Consider the following 12,275-nt stretch of genomic DNA (forward strand, 5'->3'; position numbering starts at 1 on the left):
ATATTTCATTATAAAAAAGTCTAAGAGTTTTGGCTTTTATGTAAAATGTGATACGAATACATTGGGCGCTCGTGTAATTCGACAACGGCTGTAATTCGATACGGGCAAATTCGCTGACGTTGCGATTCGTTACTTGCGAGAGAGCAAATTCACAACGAACGAAAAATAATTAAAGAGAAAGCTACGCTGACTAGTCTCGTTATCTCCTCGTAGTAGCTTCACTTTTTTTTATTTTTAATATTTTTCGCTCTCGCGTGCAACATTATAACATAAGGCTCGGCGCTCGGCCCAGTTTTCAGCCGAGCGCCGAGCGTCAAAAAAGGAGACGCTCGGGCACGAGCTTTTGAGTTCGGGCTCGGCTCGGCACATCCCTACTCGGCACATCCTCATCACTAATACAATTTAGCATGCAAATTTTAAATTAAAAACAACAAGCCATTAAATTTAGGATTCAGTAATTCAGATATAAAACCAAGTACAAGTAAACATGTTATACATTCCAAAACACACAAAGATATAAAGATTTTTACCCATTAAGTGTATGAGAAAACACAAGTACATCACCATCTAGTGTGGTAACAAGGACATAGATCGGATCGTCGCGAGAAGAAGGCGACAAGACGTCGAACATTAAGGCATCGGATGGTAACGAGAATGTGGTGATCGCATTTTTCTTTGGTTTTGTTGATCGGATTTGCCTGGAGATAAAAAAGGGGCATCACTTTCAATTTTAGATGTGTTTATGCTTAATTTGAATACAAGAGTCGAAGAGTGTATGATTAATTTTTTTTTGCTAAGTGACTATTCATGCCCTGGAAAGGTCCTGCCAGATGGCAGATGAAAATAAAATTAACATTTTTGCTTTTGGTTCCAAAAAAAATTGTATTACATTATGCCTGGTGGCAATTAACAGAATATTTGTTGAACATCATTACAAATAAGAAACTTCTACAAATAAGTTACCACATACCACATCCTACAATTCCATTATTTTAAATTTACTTTTATAGCATAGAACTTGATACAGCAACTCATTACATTGCCTTTAAATTTATGAAATGCTTATTGTTAGAGGTCGACCGATATATCGGTCCACCGATATTATTGGCATATATTTACGTTCTACCGCTAATCGGTATCAGTAAAAAAGTGTGATACTGTAAATAGTGCGAAGCACTGTGCGTCCTACTTGACTTTTATGTGCGCCGTAGTTTAGCCGCTACGTGCGTGCTACTTTAACGTCCATGTGCGTCGTAGTTAGGGATGCACTGCGTCGTAGTTAGGGATGCACATTACAGAATAATTAGGTATTCTAGGAAATCCTAGAATACTTAATTTCGATTCTAGAATTTCAAATCTTTTTATATTTATAGGAAAAAATAATTTTTATCCACATAAGTTAGTTTATAGACTTTTTCATAGTAGCCTTGTTGGATCATGAACTGTAAAATGATCAAAAACTGTATTATTGGGTAGTTTTTGCGTCATGAAACGTATAGCATGCTATGAAAAGACGTTGCGAAACGTTTACTCTCAAAAGGTCCAACAAACCCAAAAATATTTTTTTTTATATTTCAAAAATTTGTTAATATAGTGTATGAGATGACGTGTAATGACTAATGACATCATTAAACAGAATACCGAATCCCGTAATTAGATTCGAATACAAAAGGATTCGAATCTCACGAATTCTAAATTCTGTAATGTGCATCCCTAGTCACAGTTTGACTTTTATGTGCGCCGTAGTTTAGCCGTTAGGTAAGTGCTACTTTAACGTCCATGTGCGTCGTAGTTTGACCTTTGCTTGCGCCGTAGTTCGATTTTTACATGCATCTTAGTTTAATGTCCACGTGCGTCATTGTTTCACCTTTAGGTTGGTCTTAGTTAAACAATCATGTGCGTCGTGGTTTTCTAAGAACATGCATATGCATACCAACCTATTTTTTCTATAACTTGTAATAACTTGAATACAGGTATTTTTACTATTGAATAAAACTTTTTTCATTTCATATGTTTCGCTATGATGACAAATATTGGTAAAATTTTGGTATCGGTATCAGCAAAAGCTAAAAATATCGGTATCAGTGGAAATTATTGATATCAGTCGGTCTCTACCTATTATATTACATGAGGGTGTCATTCACACAGAGAATCATTTAAACTCGCTTACCAGGCATTCAGTGCGTGACCATCAGAGGCAGCAGAGAGAAAATAAGTTTCGTCAACAGCTTCAAGTGCTGTTGAATCGTGGCTAGAAATCTTGGCCGGCAATTCAACAAACAACATAGAAATCACAGGACTTAAATGTCCGTTGAACCTCTGAAGATAAAGTTTAAATACTGACTATTGGTGTAATGGGCCGAATTTGCAACAGGAGTTGTAACAATGTGCAAATAAGCACATTTCAAGGTGCGACCTGCACTTTGTGCACGCACCCTATGAAAATGAGCACATTCAAAAAAAACGAGTACTACAGATTGTTCTGTGCTTATAGGTCTAATACAGTTACAGCAGCACGTATGAGAAATTGGAAATTTAATAAATCAAATAAATCATGTTATTTTACCCGAATAACTTCTTTAGTTTTAAGACTCCACAACTTAATGGTCTTTCCGGCAGAAAGCAAAGTTTTGCAGTGAGGTCCAACCTTGATACTGTGTACCTCCCATTTGTCAGCTTTCCATTTGCTAAGTTGGGTAAATGTAAATTTCTTATTTACATTAGCGAAGAGAAATGATTAATTTTGTTTTAAACAGAATGATGGACTAAAACAAAAGAACAAACCATTTGTGCTTGGAGTGTGATGCATCCCATTCAATAATATGGTGATCATTTGAACATGTGAAGAAAGTATTGTCGTCCGATTTCCAACATATATCGTTTATTCGTCCATTGTGGCCCCCAGTCTGTAATAATTAAGTATGAACTAATTATTGGACCAATTATTATGTAAATTATATAGAGAGATAAGGTTCTTCCCGATTGTTATATTATGAAACGTCATAATTTAAAGTTCTGTTGTTATAGGACAAGTAACGTAACAATTAAACGAAAAATGTTCCAATTCCTACCGAAAGAATGTAATAATGAATGCAACACGTGTTTTAACACTTTCTGTCTGGGTGCGTGTTTGCGGAAATGGGGTCTGTCATGACACCAAAACAACTCCCATGGTTGCAGCAGTTTATTTATTTTATTATAAAAAAGTTTAAGAGTTTTTGGCATTTTATTTAAAATCAGATACAGAAACATTGCACGTTCATTTAATTGAACACCGGCTGTAATTCGATACGGGCAAATTTGCTGATGTTGCGATTCCTTACTTGCGAGAGAGCAAATTCACAACGAACAAGACATAATTAAAGAAAAGGCTACGCTGATTACTCTCGTTATCTCCTAGTAGCCTCCCTTTTTACATTTTTAATACTTCTTGCAAGCAACATTATAGCAATAGCATAAGGCTCGGCGCTCTGCCCAGATTTAAGCCGACCGCAAACTTCTATAATAGCATGAAAACACCTAAAGTACCTTAAACTAACAAAATTGTACTCAAAAATTATTTACTTACAAAGTTACATACATAAGAACTCGTACGAGAGCTTCTATGGCAAGCATGAGGAGAACATGAAAAAAAATCCTTTCAAGCATTAAAACATGAAGTATACTTTAACTTACAAACTTGCACACTAGGTCACCAGCAATATTGTCATACAACAAAGCATCTCCAACTTCCGTTCCAAGCGCAATATATTCAAAGTGAGGAGAAATGTTCTCAGATTTCCTTGCCTTCTTCTTTTTTGGTGTTGTAAGCTGTATTGTAAAAAAGTAAAAGTAACCTACTTTATCCTCGCGTAGCCGAAAAACGACAGTCGCTATAACACGGGTTTAACACCTCGTGCCAGCTTACGAGTTACCTTGTATGTTACTTTGTGGGTGATTATGTTTTGTGGATTTTTTTAATTTTAGGTTTTTATGTATGGCTGATAATTTGGACAACCCATTAGTGACCACTGGGTTGGAGCAATTGCCGTTAAGTGTCTTGCCCAAGGACACATATGCCCACAATGGTAGCAATGTCAAGCCTTGAACCCAAAACCTCTGGGTTACAGGCAGCCGCGCTAACCACTTTGCCACAGCGCCGGACTATATGAACAGTAAGATTTATGATAATGTGGCACTCGTAATTGGCCACACCCAACAAGAAATTTAGGCTAATAATGCTAACTTAAGCGAGATTGTAGAAACTAAACTTTTTACTGAACATGTTAAACAGGCACATAGGTAATATGTATAGGCTATATCTATAGTACAACTATCATTATGCTTAATCAGGTGATATGAGGATGTTATATATATATTTATTTTTTATACTTTGTCATTGTTACGATGGTGTGCTATTTTCCATGATAAACAAGTGAATGTAGCAGTCAGATGGCTGGCTGGTGTGAACTGGTGTCTCTCCACCCCGCTCTTCACGTCCCAAACATGCAACACGCCATCCAATGAACATAAGGCTAATTTATCTTCACCCGAAAATGCGGCTTTGCAGCGACCTACCGCTGCCATTGGATTGGATTTCTAGCCTAATTTTAAATTAAAAATGAATTAATAAGTGTTTTTGAAAATGTACATGCGGTTTTTAATATACTTTAACTGGCTACACATTTTCAATGTGTTATTATTAAAGTTCTCTGCGTGTTTTACATGATTTTATGGTTTATCATAGTTTTTGCGACATTCAAAATTTAATTTATAAAAAAATAATCCTAAACATAGTAAAAACCCTGCCTTTATACAAACCATCTAAATTCACACGTGCAACATAAGAAAATTTCCCCTTAGCTCTTTGTCGCCCCCATCTGGGCATAAATAATATTTGCAATCTATTGAAAGGGCAACAATTCTTATTTAGTTGCGCAAATTAATTATAAAAAATACGTTGAAATAATTAAATAGCAGCTTCTGTATTATATATGTACTCTTTTTACGCATTTTTATTATAGTCTATATTCTATAGTGAATATAACTATAATATTTAACGTTTGTCACATGGCACAATAACAATCGGAATTTAACCTCGCGCTATCGCAGCATTGTTCGTTACCTGGCAGATGTAGTTTTAGTAAAGTTGTACAAAATCCGCTCTTTACAGTTCGCCCGGTAGTTCCTAGGAAAATTTCCTGTTCTTATTCACACAGTTAAAAACAAATATGAATGACAACAAGTGGATTACTGTGTTTGGGTATTGCTAACTTATGTTATGTAATCAAAATGACAATGACAGATTTACAATTTGTTGTTTGTTTAACAGTAGCGTACTTATAGATATGATTGACATGAATAGGAATACGGCATTTGCAATAGCTGGAATTTGTGGAACTGCATTTCTAGGATATTGTGTTTACTTTGACCGAAAACGAAGAAATGACCCAGATTTTAAAAAGAAACTACTAGAAAGTATGTGTTTAATATTTTTGGGCCACATTTCTCTGTATTGCAAAGCAACCTGATGCACTAAACTTCTGTAGTTTATTTAGACATTTACATGTAATAAATATAAAATAATCGTCTTTTTTTATTTCAGAAAGAAAGCAGTGGCAAACAAAGTCAAGTGGTGGAAATACTACTGTAGTGAGTCCTGTAAATCTTTACAAAGCCTATTAAAACTACAACTTTTTGTTTACTGTTTTTAAACACCGGGTTTTTTCAAACAATTTTTGTTTTATAGATGCCAGACTTGCGTGATGTAGAGGCAGTCCAGAAATTCTTTCTCAAAGAGGTCCAGCTTGGTGAAGAATTACTCGCAAGCGGTGACCATGAGGGTGGTGTTGAACATCTTACCAACGCTGTTGCCGTTTGTGGACAACCCCAACAGCTCCTACAAGTCTTACAGCAGACACTTCCACAACCAGTGTTTGCCATGTTGCTCGAAAAACTTCCCTCCATAAGTCAGGTATAAATTAATGCATGTATTGATTTTTACTACTAGAAATAGAAACATGCTGTTTTAAATGTATTTCACAGTAGGACCTCAGATTTATGCCAGAGTTGGCTCAGTACCTGGACACCCAACGTGCTACAACCCACTAGTAATCACAGGGGTCGTGCAATGTCCCATAAGTGTGGACACATAGGTTGCTATTTAATTTACAGTACATACATTATTTTACAAAGTATTACAAATATTTATCTTTACAGAGATTGGCTACCTCGCCTGCTATGTCTTCTGCTGTTCCCAAACCAGAGGAACCATCATCTGCAACTATTACTGACGTTGATGATTTAGAGTGAAATATAAACTGTGTTACAACTTTATACAACAGATGGGCAACAGGCCTTATTTTTAAGCGGACATACACTGCATAACTTTACTTAAACATATGTACAAATCTTTAATTTGATAAATCATGATTTAAAATTTAACAGAATTTGTACGAGCAACAATTCATTTATTGTTAAATAAAAACACATACGGACTCAAAAGCAAAGCTTTGAATGTAGAAAGCAGAGAAAAATGTTCCCCAGATTTCAGTTTGACAAACTATTATCATACATCAAGGCAGGAGATAACTAGAAGTACCTTTTTGAGCAGCATTAATAAAAAGGAGAATGGTTCATGTTCATTTAGCAATTAAAAACCAATGATATAGGAAACTGTCCTTGGTGAGTTGTTAACCTTTTAAAATTAAGTTAAAGAATAAATAGTTCATTATACAAACAGATAAGTAATACCCAGATTCAAAGAGCAAAAAAAACGTTGTAAATCTATCATTTTTTCTTGCTGGCTTTGGTCCTTGTTGGTTTTGGTTTCTTACCACTGAACATATTAGCCAGCATTCCTGCCATGTCTGGCATTTGACTTTGACCAGGATTAAATTTTTTCATTGATTCTTCCATCTCCTTTTGGAACTCAGGGTCTTGTGTGTTCATTAATTTAGGCAGGACAACCAACATTAGCATGGGTAATACCATCATTAAAACCTACAAGGCAATTTCGTTAGATTGTATCTTAATGTATAGGTTTAATGATTAGTCTTGCATATTAAAGTTCAAGTATTTTCATAATTAAACCTGAAAAGCAGAAATAAAATTAAGTTTTCTTCAGTATCTTAGAAACTACAAACGATCAAAATTGAGTGATTTTTTTATGGGAAATCCCATGCATTGCGCCACAACCTATTTTTTTCTAATGGAACCTTTAGATCAGATTTGAACATATCTATCAATACACAAATTTTGAATTTTTCTTGACATACTCCCAAGTTTATAGATGTAGATTTTTAATGTTTAATCTGACACATTAAAGTTATGGCTGTCAATTGATAACTTGCATCTAATAGATAGACCCAAAGAACTGTTTGGTGATATTGTCCAATTGGTCCCAACCATTTGCTGAAAAAAATAATTTTTCTTACCATTGGGTTTTTAAGCATATCGAAAATGCTAAATTTTTCCCTTGTCTGAAAGTATTTTACCAAACCAAGTGGTTTTAAATCAAGTGGGTACTTGACCAATGATACTGAGCTTGGTTTCAAATTGTTCAGTTTTCTTGCACGGACGTTACCCTTAGAAGAAACATCTACTCGCACAGGCTCAAACATATACTTTGGAGATAAGACTTCAATAACATAAGATCCAGACTGGACATTGTGGAATGTGAACGAACCATCTGGTCTAAAAAGTACAATTTTTGAAACAGATTAGCCATTTAATAAAGAATCAGTACAACATATCTAAAAAAAATTTTTTTATGGCACACAGAGAACAAAATTTTAAAACTTTTGTAATTACTCTGTCGCTAAAGGATAAATAAGCTTGAAATCATTCATCACCATGTGTTTATACAACAGCAAAGTACAAATTGGTGCTATTATAAATAAACTATTAAGTTAGCATAAAAACTACAATATATCAAACAAAAATACCTTTTATAGCTAATGGAGAATACAACGATTATGTCTCAAAAACAAAACTTACTTAATAAAACTTCTGTACAGTCCGCCGTCCATTACCAAATTTGTTTCTGCAAAAGCATCACCACTGGGAAGGTACACACGGCCATTGACTTTATAAGATTCACATATTAAAGGAGATAATACAATCAGTACAAAACTAAGAACTATCTTTAACATTATTGCACACCGTGTATCTACAAAACGGTTAGTTTAATTAACAGTCTCTTTTGTTCCTATAAGCGCCTAAACTACTGATAAACTTAACGTAACAACTTTAAACAATAGAAACTTCGGTTATACAATTACAGCGTAAAAGTGACGTCAAATGCCGTCACCGATTCAACTTATAAAGATAGGAGAGCGCTGATTTTGAGCAGTTACGCGTTCTAGGCACAGAATTAAAAAGAATAGAACGCGCATCTCTAATGTCGCCAAAGGAGAGAGGTGATACACTCTCTTTCTTTCGCGAGTCGTTCCCGTTTACTATTGTAGTTAATGGAAGCCAGGGCGTTTTATGTAGTTTCTCTTCGTTTTTTGACTTAATTTACATTTATAGGGAAAAATAACTATTTCCAAGTATATATATATATATATTTCTAACAAATCGTTTGTTTGAATGTTTTTAATTAAATTGATTAAATAATGAAATTTCCTAAACAAGCGCTAAACTGTAAGCGTTAACTTACCAAATAAATAAACTGGCCTAATAAACTTGAATAGGTGGTGTAGTTTTTGAAATAAACAACTGAAACCTACTAAAACCACTGTGTGCCCATATTTTACAATGGAGACAAAGCGAAATGGGGACGGATTTGGCGGTCACGTGAATAGAAAAAGAATATATCAGGTTTTTGGGCATTTGCGCGTTTTACTCTTTTTTATTTCTGAGAAATAAAAAAAGAGTAAAACGCGCAATTAACTGCCTAAAACCGTGATACATTGTTTTTTTCTATTCACGTGACCGTCCACTCCGTCCCCATTTCGCTTGGTCTTCATTGTAAAAGATAGGCGCACAGTGGTTTTAGGAGGTTTTAGCCAGAGCCATATAGAAATACCGAGTAGAGTAGTACACCAACCCAGAGCCATAGAAATACCGAGTAGTCCAACCCACTGTTACGTAAAACACAAATTGAACGGCAATTTGGGTCCAAAATAACACAGTAGGTATAGGGAAAATGTATGTTTTTGGGTAAATTACAGAAAAACTTGGGCCTAAAAACAAATTTAAAGGTTGAAAAATGTAAAAAACATGTGTTATTTGTTTTCTGTGTCAAAAAAAGTCAAAAATTAGAATTAGAAGCGGTTGATTTGAGACATTTTAGTCATTTAATGCGGCTAAATTTATACATTTTTTCTAAAAAATGTTTGGTAAGGTAAATAGAAGCTGTTTTACACCTTCCCACAATAGGAAAACACAAACAAAACTTAACAAATTCGTTTAAACCCATTGTCAAAGTCACCACTTTTGCTCTATTTTGGACACACATAGACGGCAGTTGGACTACTCGGTGTTTATACGACTCTGCACCAACCCAACGTCACGTCAGAAAACGCACAGAAATAAAAAAGAGTAGAACGCGCAACTGCCCAAAACCGTGATATATTCTTTTTTCTATTCACGTGACCGCCAACTCCGTCCCCGTTTCGCTTGGTCTCCATTGTAAAAGATAGGCGCATGGTAGTTTTAGGAGGTTTTTGCTGTTTATTTCAAAAACTATACACCAACTAATCAAGTTTAATAGACCAGTTTAGTTATTTGGTAGGTTAACGCTTACAGTTTACCACTTGTTTAGAAAATTTAATTATTGAAAAAAATTAATTAAAAACCGTTGAATAAACGATTTGTTAGAATATATATGGGTTAGAAAATGTTTGTTGTATCCTATAACTTTAAATTAGGCGAAAAAAAAACGAAGAAAAACTACATAAAACGCCGTCGATTCCATTGACTACAATAGTAAACGGGAACGACCTGCGAAAGAGAGACAGTGTATCGTGCTCTCTCCTTTGCCGACATTAAAGATGCGCGTTCTATTCTTTTTTATTTCTGTGCGTTAGCCACATACTCTCACAATGGTGGCAGCATCGAGCCTCGAACCCAGAGGTAGGCGCAAGGCTCGACCACGAACATGAACAAAATGGTTGACAGTTAAATTTTGACAAAAATATTTTTAACAAGAATGTTCAACTGTCTTCCCTAATAGTCGCGCGTGAAGTTATATTATGTTTATGCGTCACAATTGCCAGTATGACGTAACAAGTCCAACGTTGAGTTAGAGAAAATGAAATTTAATAATCTATATTATTATTTGCTTATTGTTTAGACTGTTATTTATCTTCAGCGGTTAGGGTTAGATGGTAGTTAGTTTAAGGTCATGCTTTCAACTTTAACTTGCGGGGCTACAACGGCCACGACAAACAGCCACGTCTCCATGATGGGGAAGCCGAATAATGGAGTGGACGGTTTCGTGAGTGATGGCAGTTTAGACGAGGAACCTCAAGTCCGGATGCGGGTCGGAGAGATGTATCAAGCGAAAGTTCCTCCTGTGGATGAAATCGTCGGGAAACAACTTCCACATTCCAAAGAAGGAATCCTTATATGGTGTCCAAGTGAAAGTTTGTCCGATCATGAATTGAATGAATTTTGTGAAGCGGCCAAAGTAAAACATCAGTATAACACAGAACAAGCCCTTGGGATGTTGTTCTGGCACAAACATGACGTCTCCAAGTCGTTGAGTGATATGCAAAACTTCACACCGATGCCTGACGAGTGGTCAGCTGAGGATAAAGTATTGTTTGAACAAGCCTATAATTTCCATGGGAAAAATTTTCGCAAAATCCAACAGTTAGTTCCTGATAAAGAAATGGGACAACTTGTTAAACATTATTACATTTGGAAGAACTCTAGACTTAAGACATCATTAATGGATAAGCATGCAGGAGTTAAAGGCGGCAAGGGTGGTGATGGTAGCGATGGGGAGGGGATGGATCTCGGAGAGTACGAGGATAATGACGATAAGATGAGGATTGTGGAAGACACGATTGAGGTGAAACACAAGTTGCCGAAGGGGATTGACTTGTCGGTTGATGACATCACTACGTTAGGGGAACACCCGGGAAGTCCCCATGATTACATTTCCACACTGGAGGAAAATATTGTTGCGATAAAAAGGCAGGTCCAGTCGTTAAAGCAAGAATGCGGGCAGTTTGATATCAGGGAGGGAGACCTGGTCGAACAAAGTGATGAACAGGTTGTTGATGGTTGGACGAACACAGAGTTGCTGCTCGCTGTTAAAGCTGTTCGGAAGTTTGGACAAAATTACGAATCAATCGCTGGCACCATCGGCACTAAAAGTGTCGCACAAATTAAAAACTTTTTCTCCACTTATAAAAATGAACTAAAGTTAGATGAAGTACTGAAAGAGCACAAAGAGGAAATAATCACAAACGGAGATTAGGTTTCAAACAACTCTAAAGTTTATTCCTGTTTATAAACATGTCTAATCTAAATATTTGATATTTTAATCTGAACTTCTTTATTTGTTGTTGTTGTCATACTTAATTCACAACTTTCAATTGAAATTACAAATTGGAATAATATGATTAAAGTGTGGACACTTGTACATAGATGTCTTGGATTGGGGGGCTAAACAACAGTTTTAACCAACTTTCATCAATAACTGGACAACTTGGGGGCCAATTATCGAACTTCACGAAAGAAGTTTTGGCCGATGAGGATGGAGAGGAGGGGGGCGTGGCAGGTGGGTGTGGCCCGGGGGAGGCTTAATATTAGTTATTTTAAATTGTGACATCCTAGAAGATGGTTTTAGTTTTTAAACCCAAGCGTTTGAGTTGAAATACGTACATATGTTGTGTTGTTGTAACTTTTCATATAGTTTGTGCTTCATTCAAATCGAAGATTTGTTTGTTCTTAGATTTTCGAGAAGAAACCAAAAGTTTGCGAATCAAATTGCTCGACGTTGAATCCTCGTTGAAAGTGAAAGATGTCGAGGTTGGGGTTGTTGTTGATGGGGTTGTTGTTGTTGATGGGGTCGTTGTTGTTGATGGGGTTGTTGTTGTTGATGGGGTTGTTGTTGATGATGGGGTCGTTGTTGTTGATGGGGTTGTTGATCGGGTTGTATTTGATAGGGTTGTTGTTGATCGGGTTGTTGATGGGGTTGTATTTGATAGGGTTGTTGTTGATTGGGTTGTTGATGGGGTTGTTGATGATGGGGTTGTTGATGATGGGGTTGTTGATTGGGTTGTTGTTGATGGGGTTGTTGTTGATGGGGTTGTTGATGATGGGGTTGTTGTTGTTGA

General features: G+C 36.0%; 4 protein-coding genes across 4 annotated transcripts in view; 2 read left to right on the top strand and 2 right to left on the bottom strand.

Moving 5' to 3' along the window:
* The window catches only part of LOC100185508 (WD repeat-containing protein 43), a 13,719-nt gene extending 8,939 nt beyond the window's left edge, over positions 1-4,780 (bottom strand). The window contains exons 1-6 of the mRNA XM_002128587.5: positions 4,372-4,780; positions 3,676-3,810; positions 2,785-2,906; positions 2,567-2,687; positions 2,171-2,319; positions 531-698 (exon numbers count right to left, since the gene is read on the bottom strand). Coding sequence (XP_002128623.1) covers positions 531-698; positions 2,171-2,319; positions 2,567-2,687; positions 2,785-2,906; positions 3,676-3,810; positions 4,372-4,566 — 890 coding nt within the window. The 5' untranslated portion in view covers positions 4,567-4,780. The remainder of the gene's footprint in view (positions 1-530; positions 699-2,170; positions 2,320-2,566; positions 2,688-2,784; positions 2,907-3,675; positions 3,811-4,371) is intronic.
* A 493-nt stretch (positions 4,781-5,273) lies between these two features.
* Positions 5,274-6,483, top strand: LOC100183146 (mitochondrial import receptor subunit TOM20 homolog). Its single transcript, XM_002128201.5, has 4 exons — positions 5,274-5,457; positions 5,585-5,631; positions 5,729-5,953; positions 6,199-6,483. The coding sequence occupies exons 1-4, from the start codon at positions 5,328-5,330 to the stop codon at positions 6,289-6,291; spliced, it is 495 nt and encodes a 164-aa protein (XP_002128237.1). The 5' UTR covers positions 5,274-5,327; the 3' UTR covers positions 6,292-6,483.
* LOC100180785 (ER membrane protein complex subunit 7) lies at positions 6,433-8,217 on the bottom strand. Its single transcript, XM_002128628.5, has 3 exons — positions 7,978-8,217; positions 7,416-7,674; positions 6,433-6,981 (listed from the first exon to the last, which is right to left on the bottom strand). The coding sequence occupies exons 1-3, from the start codon at positions 8,130-8,132 to the stop codon at positions 6,769-6,771; spliced, it is 627 nt and encodes a 208-aa protein (XP_002128664.1). The 5' UTR covers positions 8,133-8,217; the 3' UTR covers positions 6,433-6,768.
* Positions 8,218-10,267: 2,050 nt separating this feature from the next.
* Positions 10,268-11,584, top strand: LOC100178415 (REST corepressor 1). The gene has a single exon (XM_026840072.1). It carries the CDS (start codon positions 10,331-10,333, stop codon positions 11,411-11,413), a length of 1,083 nt encoding a protein of 360 aa, XP_026695873.1. The 5' UTR covers positions 10,268-10,330; the 3' UTR covers positions 11,414-11,584.
* Positions 11,585-12,275: the final 691 nt, after the last annotated feature.

The sequence above is a fragment of the Ciona intestinalis genome, unplaced genomic scaffold, assembly GCF_000224145.3.
Source record: "Ciona intestinalis unplaced genomic scaffold, KH HT001114.1, whole genome shotgun sequence".
NCBI lineage: Eukaryota > Metazoa > Chordata > Ascidiacea > Phlebobranchia > Cionidae > Ciona > Ciona intestinalis.